This window comes from Botryllus schlosseri, chromosome 9 (assembly GCF_051294905.1).
Source record: "Botryllus schlosseri isolate E-star chromosome 9, Bs_hap1, whole genome shotgun sequence".
In the NCBI taxonomy this organism is placed as follows: domain Eukaryota; kingdom Metazoa; phylum Chordata; class Ascidiacea; order Stolidobranchia; family Styelidae; genus Botryllus; species Botryllus schlosseri.
The window spans coordinates 18,451,746-18,471,444 of record NC_137244.1 but is presented as its reverse complement, the minus strand read 5'-3'; the positions used below and the strand labels follow the sequence as shown (position 1 = coordinate 18,471,444).

The 19,699-nt window shown below is 41.7% G+C and overlaps 1 protein-coding gene across 1 annotated transcript; it reads left to right on the top strand.

The window, feature by feature from the left end:
* Window positions 1-5,439: 5,439 nt before the first annotated feature.
* LOC145446713 (rho-associated protein kinase 1-like) lies at window positions 5,440-14,804 on the top strand. The gene is made up of 7 exons (XM_080325065.1): window positions 5,440-5,448; window positions 6,313-6,433; window positions 9,736-9,898; window positions 11,943-12,021; window positions 12,084-12,288; window positions 13,284-13,343; window positions 13,411-14,804. The coding sequence occupies exons 1-7, from the start codon at window positions 5,440-5,442 to the stop codon at window positions 13,515-13,517; spliced, it is 744 nt and encodes a 247-aa protein (XP_080181191.1). The 3' UTR covers window positions 13,518-14,804.
* Window positions 14,805-19,699: the final 4,895 nt, after the last annotated feature.

The window sequence follows — 19,699 nt, the reverse complement described above, 5'->3', positions numbered from 1 at the left end:
GATGTGATCTTTGTCGCTCGCAGTAAATAGGCTACGTGTGTCGGGTCACGGATTTTTAGTGCAATGGCCTATATTGCACTAGCACTTTCTACCAGAGTCCCAGGCAAGACCCTACTCGAAGTAATTTCTAGCTGGACTATTCTATCATCTGTCGACGGTTTTCGGTAATAAGGCGTACTTGCGAATCACAAGTATCGCCGTTGAGTGAGTAACAATGTGAATTTTCATATAACACAGCCGACTATCAAGTTGTAGTAGGCCTATACAGGGTTGTAATGACTCGAGTCATGACTCGACTCGAGTCAGACTCGAGTCACGATTTTCGGATGACTCGACTCGACTCGAGTCATTTTCTCAAAATACGGAAATGACTCGACTCGACTCGAGTCAATCTGTGGATTGACTCGACTTGGACTCGAGTCATTGCGCATGACTCGAGATTCAGACGGCCAAGACCGACATTTCATTGTAATTTCGAAGTCAACACATTATTGGGATTTCGTTTGTTGGTACTGGTGCTTGAAAATGCGACCAGAAACTGCTAAAAGTGAGGAAAATTGATATATTATAAATGCGAACCATTCAATATCACCAAACAGAGTTAAGAAAGTGGGTTTAGGAATACTTTAACTGGAAACTGAGCAGTCAACACAATGACTTGGACTCGGACTCGAGTCATAATACTATGACTCGGACTCGATCCTCTATTCGCTGACTTGGACTCGGACTTGACTCGGTGGGAATTGAAAATGACTCGACTTGACTCGAGTCAAAAATATAAAAGTGAGATTGACTAGTGACTCGGAGCCTTGTGACTTGGTTACAACCCTGGGCCTATATATACTTTAGTAACTCGCGTTAAGTGTGTGACTTGACAGTCAGAGGTGGAACTAATTATTAAATCATCTGGCTAAATTTAGACTGAAATAAAACGCAACCAAATACCTGACGAAAGTAGACATGTCATACAGTCGCATTGACGATGCCGTTTGTGCCTTGTCACAGAGAGGGGGAAAGCGTTCGACGAATTGGACGAGTTGAAGAAGTCTATCGCGTCCATGAGGAAAGAGTTAAATCTCGAAAAGCAAAAGAAAATGCAGGCTGTCAACAAACTGGCCGAGGTAATGAACAGGAAGGACATGATGCCAAACAAGAGTAAGAACAAGGTACATGGGCGTGATTCGATTTTACCTGTTGATATCCGTGGCCTGATGCGTAATTTCTGGGACAGGTATCGGCAGACACTCTCAAGAAGAAAGAAAAGGAATGCCGCCGGTTGCAGGCCGAACTGCAGCAGGAGAAGGACAAATACGGCACCGATTCATATAAATATCAACAAAACATCACGGAGTTACAAGCGGTAAAAACTGTGAGGATTTGAATCGCGAGTCTCGTGGCAATGGGAAGACATATGGTTTTTTAAAAATTTGAAACCTGGCGATTGCGAATTACGACGGAAGTCTTAAAATAATACCTTGGCGAGATTTATAACGAAAATCAATGAGCTTTATGTTCTTGGAGAGATGCGCGATAAAACTCCCGTTCTAATTTGGCTGGTTATCGGGAACGCTTAACTAATTATTCGCTAGCTTTAAGTGTCCGGTTAAACCTGTGCTCCCTTTCTACCAAACATCCTTTAGAGTGTTGAATATAATTGGCTTTTTGGAAGAGGCACATATGTTAGATTGTATATGATATCTTGAGTATAGTATGCCTTGGCAATGGTGTAATTGAGTGATCGGACGTTTTTGTAGACCTCAATGTGAGGGTTAGGGGAGACCGGGGACAAATGTAACTAGGGGTAACTATAGGCTTACCATACGTCCTCTTTTTTGAGATTTTGTCCTCTTTTTTGAAAATTTAGGTCAGATTTAGAGGAAATTGCGAGTGATATGCCGCAAATTAGCGCAGAAGTGAAGCTCCGGCGGGTATTTCGGAGGGAAAAGTGGTGATTTCAGCTCTGAGCGAAAAGAAGACCTTTTTTTTTAGTCAACCGATCATGAAGCGGGTGAAATTTACCTGTTTTTGAGAATTCTTCTCCAGTTTTGCTTGTCTGAAATTTCTGAAAAAGTGTCCTCTTTTTTCATTTCCGAAATATGGTAAGCCTAGGTAACTATAACAATCGACCTCACCGCTAGTATGGTGGAGCAATCGCCTTGATATTTTGAGTGCGCATGCGGTAGTTATGTCTCCTAACCGAAGTTACGTTGAGCTACGACGCGTAACCCAGGAATTAGTAAAAAAACGAAATTTTGGCCTCTGAGTAACTATTGTCTGGTCTGAAATAATTTGTTCAGAAGAATAGTACCTCAAGTGGTTACAACGTAATATATGTAGCTGGAACAATGTCACCATAGCCTACCGTATTGATGGGAAAACTAGGACTTGCATCGCCGGGAAGGTACCATACTGAGACACTAATCATGGTCGAGCGTGTCAGGGGCAATTGTAACACTCTGTTACTTTTGCCCCGTTAGAATATATTTTCAATGCTGAATATCTTTGTTCATATGTTGGTATAATCATTTATCTACTGCAGATGAATCTTGTAACAGCCAGAAGTTCAATACAAGAACAGATACTACCTTGCCATACCAATTCTAACATGAACATATGTCGGAATGGCCATACAGAAATAGTGATGTGAATCTTAGGGTACGGTTATTTCAGTGATTCTACCACCCTTCCTCATGTTGATCGACTTTTGATGTGTCGACCTTCAATGATCACATCAGAACTTGTCCATAACTGATAATCCTCATCCTCTCACTTTGAGCATGGCCCACTTACATTTTGTCATTTACTGTGAACAATTTATTTTAATTTGTACAGAACAGAAGAATGTCATTAGCTTTGACGCCGGACACTGTTGTGTCCTGGTTTTGCTACACAATCATGGTCCCATTCAACCAAGGTCGGTTTCGCACCTTCGCGGACGACCGAATGCCCAACCCATTATACCAGCTGAACAACAGCACCTTGCTAGAAGAGGCTCAATATATGTAGGGAGATGATGGAATGAATGTGTTTCTTGTAGGGGAGACCGGGGACAATTGTAACACTTTTTGTATTTTCCAACATTACATGTTTTTCTCGTGGAAATTTCACTTCCAAAGTTTTATATAAAGAAGCCAACAACTCCATAGTTGATATAAAAACTAAATTGGAAGTCAATCAACAATCAATCATGGAAATTTTGGGTCACAAAAATCGCTGCTCAAATGTTACAATCGCCCCAGGGGCAATTGTACCACCCTTGCGGGGCAATTGTAACAGTGTTATTTATAACTAGGGCGGTTTTTTACCTAAAAAAAGAGAATTTTGACCTAAAAAATCAAAATTTTGACTTTTTTTGACCTATAAAAACTGAATTTTGACCAAATTTTGACCTATCGTATGCAAATTAGGTGTTTTCCCAAATTATGTCAAAATTGTCCCAGTTATCTACATTTCCGGTTGTAACTGGCTGTCCCAACAAAGTATTTTGGCCTGAAAAAACGTTTTGGCATAGAAACAGGCAACTTTGTATATATAAAAAACAATATTTTAACGAAATCTGGCATGATTTGATATGATTAGTGTCTCAGTATGGTGCCTTCCCGGCGATGCAAGTCCTATTCTTTCCATCATCACGGTTGACTATAGTAACATTGCTCCAGCTACATATATTACGTTGTAACTACTTGAGGTACTATTCGTCTAGACCAGTGGTTCTTAACCTTGCCCCCAGCGCCCCCCAGGGGGCGCTGGCGATGTTGAAGGGGGGCGGAAACGCTCAGGGGGCGATATGGGGGGCGCTGGGCTCAGGGGGGCGGTATGGGGGGCGCTGGAGAAAAAGGGTTCGCAGTAGATGATGTGGTGATAGGACATATCCTTAATGAGTATTCAGAGCAAATTATCACCGAAAACTTCGTTACATATAGCCTTCAAAATACATAAATGGTTAATTGTCCATGGGCGCCTAAAAAACTGACACCGAATGTTCATGTCTTGGCAATCTGAACCCCAGAAGACGAATTCCACCTGGCAGGGAAAAATTATATGTCAGTGAAGTAATACCAATCTGAAATCGTGTGCGTCTTTTAGTTTAGTACGATTGGGCGACAGGGATATTCCTGTTGGGCGATATCCCCATTGAGTGATTCTATATTTTTTGATATTGCAGACAGGGGGTCACGAAATAACATCATGCAACGAAGTCATACCAACGGGTTCGCCCGCCCGAATATGTTTAATTATTAGAAACGGGCCCTACAGTTTCCAAGAAACCTCACAATGTTCGCTTCAAGTTTTGATGAGTCTGCGCACACTCAACAACTCACTGCGCTGACCCCTGGACAACAGTGCGTATCGACTAAAAAAAGGTAATAACTTCGGATTTGTTGTGCGCAACGTAGATTTTCTGTGCGCAGAGACCGTGTCAGCACTGCGCACGTGCGCAGCTTAGAGGGAACATTGCACCTCCCTCAGCTCTACCGGTAAATGTGTTTACGTGAGCAGAGAGAGGATAAAAATTAATCTCAATTTACATCCAATTTCCGATGATATTGACCAATTCAATCATTAATTAGTGAAATTTTTCGCGCTTCGCGCGACTAGGCGACAATAGCTGCCTCAGTAAATGGACACCCAATGTAGATACCTAACAGGCTTTCAGCAAATAGAGGACAGCCTAATGGGGGTCTGGGAGTGAAGTCCCCCGGAAGCTCGGTTTATCACCCGATGGGCGCCCAGGACCAACGTTTTTTGTTTGGGGGGGGGGGGGGCTGGCGAAGTGCTGTTACGGCCCTGGTGACGAATAATTGTGCCTGCGGGCACTCCCGAATATGTTTAATTATTAATTACGTGCCCTTTATCTTCCCATACAACAGCTCACTCAGTTTATCGCGACGTATATATGTAATTGCCACCTATTCATTCATGCATTATAGAAAATTTTGGTACCTAGGGTGACCAGGCCACACAAACTTTGCTGACCATCGAAATCACGATAGGGGGTTCGTGGGGGCGAAGCCCTCAGAAGTTCGGTTTATCACGCTATGGGTGCGCAAGGCAATCGTTTTTAGGGGGTTGACGAAGTGCTGTTACGGCCCTCCCTCTTACTCATTGTCTTTATTACATTCCTTACATTATGAAGTTTGGGGGGGGGCGCTGGAGCACGATAATTTTTGAAAGGGGGCGCTGGAGGAAAAAAGGTTAAGAACCACTGGTCTAGACAAATTATTCCAGACCAGAAAAACTTTACTCAAGGGTCAAAAATTTCGTTTTTTGCAAATTATTCCGGGGTTTCGCATCGTAGCTCAACGTAACTCCAGGTAAAATAGGAGAGATAACTACTGCATGCGCACTTAAAATATAAAGCTGATTTCTCCATCCTACTAGCGGTGTTACATTTGCCCCTAGTTACATTTGTCACCGGTCTCCCCTACACTTTGAGTCATGAAAAAGGTACGAAGGGAGATACTATATTCAGATGCCAACAATGCGATGGGGCGTAGCCTGGACGCGTTCAAACTTCTATTTCTTTAGTTTAATGCAATAATACAATTTGTACTCCCGCTTTCGTTGTTCATTTCGTTTGTTTTCAGTTATAAATAACACTGCTATAATTGCCCCGCATGGGCGGTACAATTGCCCCTATAGGTACCCTTTTTTCCGGATTTCACTCCAGGATTGCAAGTCTGAAAGTTTTAAAAAAGGGTCCTCTTTTCGGATTCCAAAAATATGTTATCCCTACTCAACGCGAACCGGGATATGATAGATGTACTTTCCTTCGCTGCACGATAGTTTATTTCTGTGACTGGAACACAATAATTTAAGCTTTCCAAACGCGTGTGTTGGAATTCTTCGCTTGAATATTTAGCTGCCGCTGAAGGGCAAATTGAGTTTGTCAGTTCGCCAATAGCGTTTTCAATTGGCTGGAAGTATTGCCATGTATCCTACACTGTACGAAATCGGTGTGCAGATTGTGATGGCGTCGATTCAGCCATAGCTTTACTAATAGTATTAGTCGTGGAACCTTGGTGTTTGATGTAGATTCCCATGACAATATGCATTTGAAACTCAATATATGCAGTTATGCACTTTTCTGAATTTTCTCACGATATCTAATTACCAATTCAAGTTATTAGTATGCACTGCAGTTTGCAGTTGTAACTAAAATGATCTGAAGCCACGTTATGTAACTTTCATGGTGTTACCGTAACGTTATATGAATAATGAAAATGTCAATACCGTATGATATGAAATATTGTTCCGCAACCCCATCAAATCCAATGCGATATCAATTACAATGTCATTTGCTTTTGACAGGCTCTGGCTGATGAAAGTGCGCGATGCAATGAGCTTCAAATGGCGTTGGACAGTAAGGATAGCGACATTGAAATGCTAGGCAATCAACTGCAAGAAGCGCAACTTAACCCAACCAACGTCGGTACGTTAGGTCTTACGGGGAGCGGAGACAGCGTTCTTTGTAAGATCGATTTTTGGCAGAGTAAATAGTTTTATGCTGTATCCACATATGTGATGTACCTTGGTGCAGGGACCAGACATGGGGTGATTACTTCATGATTGTAATCGATTGCGATTACGATTACTTCTGAATGACGCGATTACGATTAAGATTACGATTACAGCAAAATCAGGAAGTAGTCGATTACGATTACGATTACATTGGAAAAGTAATCACGATTACTCACGATTACATTCATTTTGCATCTTAGAAGCTATGTTGGAAGACAATAACTGGATTGCGCTGAAGAAGCGTAATGAGATAACAAACTCCCTTTAAAAGAGATGCGTCATTTGCTTGTTACGTCATAATGTACCCATTGCCCACGTCAATTTATCGCGCCCAATGATTTGCATTCTTGCCAGGGCCATAATTGGGCACCCCGAATTTCCCAATAGGATGGGGAGCGAGCTCGAAGGGGACTCAAAAAGTATTTCGTAAACTAACATAAGTTACAGACTATTTTCGAGAGATCTAATTAACTTGAAAATCCTCTCTAGATCAGTGATTCCCTACCGCGGCTCCGAGCTAGCCCACTTGCGGCTCCCATTGACGTTGGAAAATCAAAAAAAATATTATAAAATAAATTTAGAACAAACAAAAAAATTGATATTCAAAAATTACACTTGCTTGGCTTGAAATGTGGAGTTTATAATTAAGGGTGGAGACCAATTCCTTTGCTGTCGAGTAGCGATTCTCTACTCAGCAACGATTTCGTTACTCAACTCACGTCAAAAAGTATGCTCACACTCAAATGTGTTTGGATTGTCCCTCAAATTTAAGTCTACTCATCATCAGACTTAATTAAGTGCAGGTGGTGTTGCAACACGCTTTACAACACGCTATCTGACCATCAAACCAATGGATCGTTTGACTTGATTGTTTAGTTCAACGGCCGCAGTGACGAAATGAATGCTTTTTCCCCATGATGAAAATGTTTCAAGTCCTGTTGTAGTTAATGTGGCCACTGACCCTGATAATTTACAACTTGAGTTGCTAGACATGCAGTCAGATATAAAGACATGACAATTTGTTTGTGCGTCTCACGAAAGTTTTTCTTCTAGTCTGCAACGCTTGAGTCACTACGTTTGATTATATAACAACAGAGGTCACGAATTAACAACATACACTAAAGTAATTATAACATCCTAAGTGTTGGAGGTTTACCAAAGCTCCTCTTCGCCATATCATCCGCGTCAGCGGTGTCTTACAAAAGCGTGGAGGTGGGCCGTGCTATAAGTAGGCAGTCACGGAAAATAAGAAGAATATCGGCCTGGTGTAAATGACCATAGTAGTCGACAAACACCACGAATACCCCAAAAACAAACAAACATACCAGAGGTTATAATTATTAATTACGTTCCCCCAGCTCTACATGTGATTGTGTGGCGAGATAGCGCAGTGATATAATCCACGGCAGCAACGCCATTGGGTTGCGGGTTCGAGTCCGACCGAGGTCGACTTCAGAATTCCTTTCTAAGTGTTGGAGGTTTATCTAGGCTCCTCCTCGCCGCCTCACCCGCGTAAGCGGTGTCTTACAATAAGCCTAGAAGTGGGCCGTGCTACAAGTCGGCAGATACGGAATCAAAAATGCAGAAAATCGGCCTTGTGTAACTGACCGTTGTAGTCGACAAACACTAAGATTATCTCAAACAAACAAACTCTACAGGTAAATCTGACCATCGGGGGTTGAGAGAGGATTAAAAATCAATAGTAATATAATGCAATTATTGACGAAATTCAGTCTTCAACTTGCGATTACCACCCTATGGGGGCGAATTGCTGTTTTGGTTCTGATTCCAGCTACAATCCATGCTAACATGATATATAAGCCCATGGCCATGGCGGCAGGTCCCAATGTTGAGTAAAGAATTGTGAAATAACGATTGGCGCCCGTTTCAAGTAGAGCCATATGAGAATAAGACGAAGCGAACATAAAATTTTGCCTTCAACTAAATACAGATATTGTACTGCATGCTGCCGTTACGAGAAACGGCAAAAACGGCTCGGTTTTGATAGATATATATATATCACCAGCTGTTGATTTTTACTGCTTCGTTGGGGAAATCGCAATGTTTTATTTGACGAGTACAAAATTTCTAATGTTTGTCCGGTGTACGTACGTACTAGATAGGCCTACTGCTCGCCAAGCAGCTACGGTCAAATTGCGTTTAACTAAGCATAAGCATAACCGAGCATCAACCATAAGTTACTATTTTAAACTAGGCAGAGCGGAGATAAATTATACTGCTGCGAGGTAGTGGCGTGTGGAACGTGTTGATAACCTGATATACAGCACGGCGGGTGTTCTTACAATGACACTTATGTTCGACGAACGCACATCGAATATCTATTTAGTGTGGATACTTCTTACGCAATGGCGCGCAAAGCTAATAGGCTGCTTCTGACGTAATAATGAGCTGTGACGTTCGAAAATCAGACGTTTGTGCTGTCACGAGCCTGGTAAAATATCTCTTCCTTGTTCAAGAATGTTCAGTTTATGTCATAGTTCTTGCAGAAATAAAAAGTAATCGTTCTTTCACAGAGAAATCGATTAGATATGGGAAGTAGTCGATTACGATTACGATTACTTCGGAATTTTTTCGAATGTAATCGATTGCGATTACGATTACTTGAAAATGCTGTAATCGTCGTAATCGATTACGATTACTAATCGCGATTACCCCATGTCTGGCAGGGACTACTACATATTTCATGCTCTGGGAGATTATTTTCCAAAAACTTGCCAGGATGAACTCATTTGTCTGTAGTGAGAATACTCTGTTACTTTGGTGGCGTAAACAAACATTATATTACAATTTATCCCAATGCGAATAGCTTTTTGTTTTCATGAATTTTACATCTTAGGTATGTGCTTCCCTACATCATGAAATGCCATTGACTCTGTCAGCATCTCGTGGCAACAATATTCACTGTGCTAACAGAATGTCGCCGTGTGGCTAAACATAGGTTTAAAATTCATGCAAATTGTACAGGATCCCAGTTTCAGCTGCGAAATTGGCAATACATTCATATTTATACGGGCAAGGGTAATTGTCAGCAACTAGTAGAGCATTGAGAAGAACAATATTGTTCATAATGTAACAGTTTATGGCTAACATAGAAACGTGAATCTGCCAGGTTCGATCATCCATGATGATTGGTAACCCAATAACAGATGGAATGTTATGTAGAGCTTCAATGTTCACATATTGTTATTGCAGAAAATCGTCTTCAAGGCTGGTTATCGATTCCGAACAAGTCGAATATCAAGCGTGACGGATATTGGAAACGGCAATTTGTCACCGTCAGTAAAAAGAAGATTATTTTCTACGATTTGGAACAGGACAAAAACGCGTCTAATCCGAGCATGGTTTTGGATGTAGAGTAAGTATTGTCGACACGTCATATACATCATCAAAGTCTAGAGTCAATTTTATTCTTAGCAGTCTATTGGATAAAAATTTCTGATTTATAGACAATGCATGATATATGTTCCGATTACAAGTATGGTTACAATGTGCTTATAAGAAATCCTGTTTGAAGATGAAAATCTCAGTTTTCATATATCTCACTTAGTGACTGCAATCGTTAAAGTTTGAAGAAACTTCCATTTTTTAATCGTTTGATGCTGAATCGGCTCCCTAAGTCCATTTATTAAGTATCCGAGGCATGGCATATTTGAAATTGGGCAATTGCTGATGCATCGATCAATGTGCTACTTGCCGTTCCAAAAAGTAGTGCTCACACCTGATGGGAAGTGAATTCCATTCCATTCCATGTTCATAGATCGTAGATAGATACACCGGCGTTGTACTATTGCACAGTCCTTATTCGAGGTCGTCCATAGCAAAGAAGTACTCATCCTTTTTTTCGAGCACTCGGTGTTTGCACACCGTATGCGCGTTACTCGATTATTTACGGTTTTAAACTGCTCTCACATTCGTTTTGATACTTTTTGAAGTGACGCGTAACTACTTACTGTTGACATTTGGAATTCAGCCTATAGAAGGCAGTATTTGGTTTGACTCCAGTTATTTTCACACCTTTCACATTCTATTTCAAGTGGTTTCTGCTTAAAATCGCCACTTCCACTCGCATTTCAGTAGAAATCTATGATGTAACTTATACTTGTGCCCACTCAAGCACCTTCAATGACAATTCTGGACCTCCTATGCATGGTTGCAATGACTCAAGTTGCGATATTTGGTGACTCGTCTTGACTCGACTTGGGTCAATTTGTGTGTTGAGTTGACTCGATTCGTACTCGAGTCATTTTGCACTCGATCAAGTCATAGTCTAGTAGTTGACTCGATCGAATCATACCAATCTAGACTCGGAGGGCCAAGACAGGCATTTTATTGTAAATTCGAAGAATAGTAAAGTTACCACATATTCATATCTCATCTTTATGTACTGGTACTTGAAAAAATAGGGCCAGAAACTGTTAGGAACGAGGAAATTAGTATATTATGAATGTGAGGCATTCGATAATTCATTATTACGCAATACGCATTAGGGCTCTTCAAAAATGACTTTTTTTCTCAAATCGTACTGGCTACTTGATAAAATTGTTAGGTTATACCTAATTTAAGCCTACACACAAAATTTGGTTCAATTCCAGTCAGTAACCGCTTTGCTACAGGAGATGAAAGTTTCTATTTATTATATAAAAATCAATAATAAAACATTTGAAAATTTTCTGTTCACCCCATGAAAGTGTTAGGCTGTCTATAGAAACTATGCTCACCAAATTTGGTTCAATTCCAACCAGTGGAAGCGGAGTTATTGCCGTCGAAAAATTTGGATTTGAATAAAATAGTATTTACGGTGACCGATTCTTTGTTCATTTATTATAGTTCTGCTCACCGTAAATACTGTTTTATTCAAATCCAAATTTTTCGACGGCAATAACTCCGCTTCCACTGGTTGGAATTGAACCAAATTTGGTGAGCATAGTTTCTATAGACAGCCTAACACTCTCATGGGGTGAACAGAAAATTTTCAAATGTTTTATTATTGATTTTTATATAATAAATAGAAACTTTCATCTCCTGTAGCAAAGCGGTTACTGACTGGAATTGAACCAAATTTTGTGTGTAGGCTTAAATTAGGTAACCTAACAATTTTATCAAGTAGCCAGTACGATTTGAGAAAAAAAGTCATTTTTGAAGAGCCCTAATACGCATACCCAAACAGAGTTTTAAAAATGTGGATTGACCTGAACATGACCTGAACTGGAAACTGAACAGTGAACATGATGCCTTGAACTAGGACCCGTGTCTCAACGCTATGACTCGGAGTCTACCCGCCGCACCCAAACTTGAACTCGGACTTGACTCGAGTCAAAATCATAAAAGTTCGATTGACTCATGATGGGGAACCTTGCAACTTGGTTACAAGCCTGCTCCAATGACCCACCTTTTTGCAGCAAGTTATTCCACGTCAGGCCCGTGACGCAAGCGGATGCCATTCGCGCCAAGCCCGAAGACATCCCCAGCACATTTCAGGTGACTCTGTCTGTCTGCCTGTCAGTCTCACTTTGTTTAACATATGCACAATCGTGTAACAGGTGCTGTACGCAAGCGAGGGTGAGAGCCGGCGCGACCTGACCAAAGTCTCGAATCTGGTGACGGACACCGACGCCACGGCGGCCGAGCTCAAGTCCAAGGGTCACGAGTTTGTCAACATCATGTATCACCTGCCCACCAATTGCGAGGTGTGCCCCAAGCCGCTGTGGCACATGTTCAAGCCGCCGCCCGCCATCGAATGCCAACGTGAGTATGACACATGCGTGTTTTGTCCGTCAGATGTCAGATCGCCGTTCCACGTTTAGTCCGGACAAGGTCTTTGTTATTTCCGGTTCTGAAATTGGTCAATTTTTATGCTTGCTCCCTACAAAATTGTCCGACTTTTGAAAAAAGCATTGTGTCCAGTAGGCTATGTGTGTTGCAGTAGTGTGCTAAACGATCGTTGTTGACGTTTCTTTCAAAAGTCCGCCATCAGTGTGCTAATCTGTAGGTGAAAATTCTAGGATTATCTACTAATATTTTCAATACCGACAATAGTATTTCGTAGAGCCTGACCGATTATAATTATCGGTACGCCGATAATACCAAGTATAGATACCACACATTGAAGGAATATCGGTATCTGCCATTAGAGGTAAAATATATCGGCAAATTTGAGACGTCACTGCATGGTAGCAGGAGTCAGATAGTTGTAATCTGCTGCAGCTGCTAGACCGGGAATATTGATGGATTTCTTTTAGCTTATGGGTGTTCAGATGCAACATTCTAGTTTATTACATATCCAAGTTTAGAAATGACTGTAAAGCTGTTCAAATAAGTACTGTGAAGTTTTTAATGTGTGCCATACGCCTAATTCCATATATTTTGAATATACTGCTGTTATCGGTGAGGATGCTAGCTATATCGGTTTTATCGTTATTAGTCCAAGATCCAATATTGCCCGGGCTCTAGTAGTTAGGCTATGAAATGGTGTATTAGGCATGACGTACGTTCGCAACTCTTTTGTCGCCATACTGCATTAGTCCGCGTGATACCTTTGTTGTAGAAGGCTTTCCAGTCGGTCTATGCCCTGTCCAGTGCCCTAAAAGCGTGAACCCGACGCTTCTTTTTTCAAAACCAGCCATCCGTCTGTTCATCAAATCCGCATGGTAATCTACCAAAACTAGCTGAAAATCTACATGGTAAATATTATTCCTTCGGAGGTTGCGAGAGCTCGCTGACTTGACCCGGTCAATTTTCAGGCTGTCGAACGAAATGCCACCGGGAACACTTGGAACAAGGACACATCACCCCTTGCCGAGGTGAGCGATCATATTTCTCGCGACTGGCAACACACTGAAACGCATCGCACGTATCGTGTTTTACCAGTGAACTTCGACATCAACTCCGCCAAGGACCTTTTGATCAAGGCGCAAACTCCAGAAGACCAGAAGATGTGGGTAACGACGCTCACGAAAAATCTGCCGTCTCGCTAGGGATGATATAACAATCCCATAAAATCAATATCTTTCGTCGCATTGCCAACAATTTCGACGAGGACTTGCAAGGGAATATAACCTTACGCCTTAACGGTCTATAGGCCATACCGGACAATGTAGGCCTATACGGCGTCTGAGTATTGCTACGTTGATATTGAGCAGAGTGTGAACGGGTTTTATACTTGCTACCTATATTACGCCATTAACAAGTTCTACAGCAGTGGTCAACACCCCAATCGCACGGATTTGCTTTTTGTTATACAAAACACACATGAAGTCAAGACTGACCTCGTACGCCGGCTATAGATTTTTTACATTGACAACGTTATCAATTTCGCTGATTGGTTGAATAAGCATCATTCGCTGACTACATGTAGTGTATTTCGCTCTTGATGTTATGTGATTGCGGGTCAAGCTCACAGCAGAGAGTCACTGAATATTATTCACAAACGGAAAACTGGATATTTCGAGGAACTTATCTAAGAAAGCAAGTGCAATTGTTCATATTGTCAAGGGGCATGGTGGTCGCTTAGTGTTGATTTTTTTCATGCCGTCAGCGCCATGCATAGAGTGGCCCGCAGTTGAAATGCAATAAACTTCAACCACTTCAACCAAAGATGTTATAATGAAGTTAAAATTGTAATCTATGAAAAAGGTTCACTGTGCAGAACCTACCAAGGTTCGTTTGTGAACGTGAACCTCTAAATTTATGAGATTCATACACGGAACGCGAACGTGAACCTCACGTTCACACCATCCTTACCTCTCACCCTCCAAGCCACCCGGATGCGTTTAGCGGCAGGAATTCCCCACTCGTGGCGTCGGGAAGGTACACGCCCATACGAAGACAGAGTAGCAGGCGACAGCCAGCGCAAAGATTAGAAATTATTTACTTTTATAGGACAATGCGACTTCCAGAGTATCTTACATTACTTTGGAGTTTCTCGCCGTCTCGGTTTTCAAACGCTATCATATCGCCAACCTAGTCTAGAATAAAGAAACTAAAGCAGACTGTACCAAGCTGATACAGGAAAAGGGAATAGGAGGAAGGGAGGTAGTCGATATCCCAAGAATAGCAGACCTACTCTTCCTGTTCCACGCAATAAGGTACCTTGAAGGAGACTGAAAAAAAGAATGGAGAATGGGCAGGCCGACTTGAGCGAGCACTTGCTTCCAATTACCCCCAAAAGATATAGGAAAGCAAGAATCCAAAACAACAAACCACACGCGCACCACTCGCAGTCCCATTGGGAAGAGGTCAACAAACTAATGAAAGAAATAGGGACACAAGAAAAACACTTAGATGATGACCATCAGTCTGTTGAGAATGACCATCCGCGAAAAACCGTAAGGCGCAAGTTAGTTGTAGTATTGGCGGAAGAGCATGATCTCTGCAGGTCAATTCTTCGTCATCTTTCAACAGCCCAAAAAGATAGTGAGTTGTGTCATTTGAAAACCGGAATCGCAGTCTGAACTCGTTGTTTGAATATCTTTCGAAGGGATTCTGAACATCTGCGAGATACTTTCTTGGCAGTCTGTACTGTTCATCATCATCGTCAGTAAATTCCAACAACTCCAGCAATTCCATAATTCTCCACTGATCTCCTTTCATTCACCCACGAGCAACTCAAAACAATAACAATCTGGCCTCGGTTCCGTGTTGAACTCGCTACAGCGACGAATTACACAGTAATTACTCGTAACTAACGGACTTGGCCGAGCCCGGCGCCAAATTGACATTTGAAACCGAAATAAGACCGCCGACGCCTGGCGACTTGGGCAAGTCATTCACTGGCCTTAAGCCAGGTATAAATTAAGACAACTTTTTGAAACCCACCCTTAAAGATGAAAGGGACTAGAGACACAATCTAAACTCAGCACGGGAGAGAAATAGGGGAGATGGAAGGACCCAACGGGGAAAATATCAGAGGTGGTCAAAGTAGTCAAGAAAGCTACTCAAGTAGACGTAGAAGTAGCGACGCGAAAATCTACTCAAGTACGAGTAGAAGTACTTCTTCCATGAGCAACCTAAAACTACTTGCAGTAGAAGTAGAATTTGCTGGCTTTAAATCTACTCAAGTAAGTAAGTATAGCTTTGAAAACGGTCATAATACGTTCGCATAGACTTTCAAAAGCTGCGAATTGAGCTATGCGGAAGGTGCAGAGAGCTTCATGTACAATGCATATTGATGCATCCCAGAAGGTATAATCTCCGACAGCATGAGCATTCGATTGCATCATGAAATACAAATGATAGTTTTGCTATGGAAATGAGATACTAAACTTTTGTTTACTCGAACACCCGAATATTTTCGGCTGACACTCGTCAGGGGTAATCGTCAGCAACTAGTAGAGAATTGGAAAGAAATTATATATCAACAATCGTATCACAAAATATGACGTCACCAGCATGAAATTTCGTAAATGAGAGAGCGTTCAATGTACTATTTTTAGGTGGTACGCGAACTCTTTTTGTTGACAGAGTTTTGGTTAGTGTATTTTGATAAAAGTCGACTCCAAGGCACACAAATGGAATTGTGAACGGCCTCGCCCAACGATTCGAAATCGGTCGTCTCGATAATCATTCGCACAAATCGGATTATCTAACAGATGTTTGCCGATAGCAGAATTTATGGCCTTTGATCGATCAGCATCAATCTTAAGCGGATGAGTTAAGGGTGAGCTCACCATGCAGCAAACTCCCCAAAGCTAAAATCTCGGCCATCATGTTTTTTTTGCTTATCCGCGGTGCCTCGTCTCGGCAGTAAAATTTCGCTGACGAGTTTCCGTGGCCTTTCAATGAAATTCATATGAAGGTTACCACCCAAAATGATAGGACCGCGACTCGTGACACCATTCGATCAGTGTATTATAATCCAAAGGTAGTTCGATTTCAACGTATTCATGAACATCATATATGAAATGAGATCCAGCAGACTTTGAAGCATCCCCCAACCGGAAGTTCTTCCAATCATAAGTTTTCTCGGTGACAATCGGTGAGCAATGAACGTTGTCACCTCTACCTGAGAATTCCAAATTATATGCTTTGTTTTATGATTTGGGTTCATGCCAAAATGTAGCGTATCATATAAAAACAATGTGCGTTTCCAATTGAGCTCCACGCAGTTTTCAGTTTCAGGTTTCGGGCCACTTTTCCTAATTCACATGACTTGTGGTTTGTACAGGTTACGTTCGGTTTACATTTAGGATGGGCTGTGTAATAGTAATAATCTATAACCGTCAGAATATATTTTCATCTGAACAAGACACACACAGTGTACAATGCGATGTAATGAACAGATACGAGGATGCCGAACGACCAGTTGCGGTCACAATTGCAGTCTCTTAAACTGGCATCCACCTCGGTCTATAGTGCCGGATGTGATCAAAGTTCCTTTTTCGATGTTAGTCTCTTTCTTATTCTCACCCATTCATTGCGGGTGAGCTCTTTCATCGAGTCTTTTTCTGGGCTGGGGCACAGGGGAAGAGGATCCAAGAATAACCTCCGGTGGGGCCGCCTGGGCGATAGGCGCTTATCGTCACCACTACGCTATCTTCCCCGAATTCTACCACGATCGCATAGAACACGCTCCAATTTGCAGCTCAAATAAATCATTCCGTCCTCGGGTGTCAATAAATTTTGTTAACGGATCATTTTCGAGTCACAAACATTTTTAAGGCCGGTGTTTTCGATATGCCTACTTCGCTTTCGTTTGTTCGTTATCGCGTCAATAACCAAGTTTTGTATCATAAAGATGTAGAGGCATACGAATGAGTTACAAACGGGACGCGTGGAAAGGTATGATGATAGGGTATTCCGCCATCTGCCAGTACAGAAATTTACTTTGTGGTCCAGGTGGTTCGCATATGTTTTGGTCTCGACCCCAAATCCCATCCATAGCAACGGCAGAGATCCAAAACGGTGACGTCATAATGAAAAATACACTTTGAATCTTCAATGCTCAAAGAAAACTGATTTGTTGCTTTCCATCACGAAGGGACACAGTCAAAATAACACGACTAGTACAGGAAAGGAAATTATAGAACTCACTGCAACCCCGGTTATCATCCGTTAAACGGCTGGAATATTGGTTGTTAGATTGTGAGTGCTATGGGTACATCCCATGTCTGATGGCTATCATTTTGTCTCGAATATATTGCTCACGGTTTGGACTGCCTGAAGGCCTTTCTCGCACCTTTCAAAAAAACACAATTGTGATATTTTGTAACCGGAATGTTTTGGAACACTTCTCAACCCATGTTTAGGTCGCGGCACATAGTTCAAGAACCACTGGCGCAGTTAGTAATATTATTGTAAGTGTTGTGCGATGTGGTATGCTACCAAAACAGAACAGAAAATACAAGCAACAATTTCGCTTGCTGAAGATATAAAATCTCTTTCGCATTTTATAAAAGATCATTTCATAAACCGAACGTGAATGAGTTCGCCACGAATCCGACAGCAAAACGGATAATGAATTAACTATAAACGACGAAATGAAGCAGCAAATGTTTATTTAATGAGTCATAACCAGGCCGTGTTATTTTTGGCATTTCAGGAGCCAGATGCCAAAACTGCCAAAAATAAAAATTTGAAAATGCCAAAAATAAGCAATTTTTGGCATATACCAAAAATAACACGGCCTGCCAATAGCGTATTTCGTTCATGGTGTTGTGTTAACAGGACCGCGTTACAAGCGGGAAGGGCGTGTGTGAAGGGCAGGTTTCTTGATCAGGGTCCAGCCCACTCATTAGGGGTGAAAGCATGGTGTCCTAAATGGTGTGGGCACAGTGAGATTGAACGGCTGACAGCATTTGCTTTATACGTCATACTTTCCATTTGTCCATTGACAATTTTACGGCCATTTTTGACCGGCTTGCAGAGTGCTAAATTTGATAAAACGGGTATCAATGAAAAGCTGCCGCTGTACTGATTACTAAAATATAAATTGTATTCTGCTCATGGATCTGGAACCTCCAAAATCAACCACGAGTTTTGCATTGTCATCGAGTTGACGCAACCAACTGTCCGGCTATTTCTGAGCTGCAGTCTCGTTTTGCCAGACAGTCTTGTTGCGTCAATGTTCTTAAACAAGCTAACCTTCCCAGGACTCTTCCATGTGGGTTGGTAATATTAAATTCATCTGAAGTGAGAAAAGTCCTCCGAAAATATCTCGATAGACTGAAGGAGATGGAATGGTCACGCTACAAAATAGAATGTGTTGGGTTGGGAGACAACACAGGAAACTCCTGGAAAAGTATCGAGAAGAAAATTCTTGCCGCGATGAGATCGATGGCACTAGCGAATTGATCTCTTTTCATGATGCTTGGAAGCCGGTTCGGCCCTCCGAAAATGTTGAAGCTCTGAAAACCTTTTTTGGAGGACTGGCAACATTCTTTCCCTCAACGGCTACTGTTGAAGCCGATATTTCCCAGATTCGACCCGAGTTTGGAAGCACTGTTACAGTGCAAACAATTTAAGTCTATTCAACAGCTATAACGATCAGGTGTTGAGCGTATTTGTTCGGCTTCTCTTTCTTTTTACTTATTGGCACCGATTCCGAGTGGATACTGCAAGTTTGTGGTTTCGTTTGATATTATATTAACCTATGAAATCGTTAGGCTTTTTCTTCTTTTTATTGTTTGTTGGCACTGATTAAAAGTGGATGCTGCACATCTTGTGGTTTCTTTTAAAAAACTGACCCAAATAAAGCGTTTTTATGACTAATTCGAGTCTGAAACTATCTATTTAGAGGCCGATGCCAAAACTGCCAAAAATAAAAATTGAAAAATGCCAAAAATAAGCTATTTTTGGCAGTTTTGGCATATGCCAAAAATAACACGGCCTGGTCATAACCCTTGTGGCCATCCCATCGATAAATCGGTGAACCGTTCCGCAGTAGCCCAAGTGAGAGTAGACGGCTATGCTTGACTAATGACAACTGACCGCTAGCATCGAACTTCGATCTCTAACAGCGAGTTTCCCAGGAAGATATCGGCGAGTCGAGGGCGTTCCCTGTAATAGCAATTTACTGGATTATTATAGGCATAAGTCCGTAGATTCGATTTCGTGCTTTACTGCAGGGGGAAAATGATCCCGCATGGCCTACGTAATGATGCACCTTTATGATATGTTTTCAAATTTCCCATGCGGTAATTCTGGGCTTGATTACCGTATC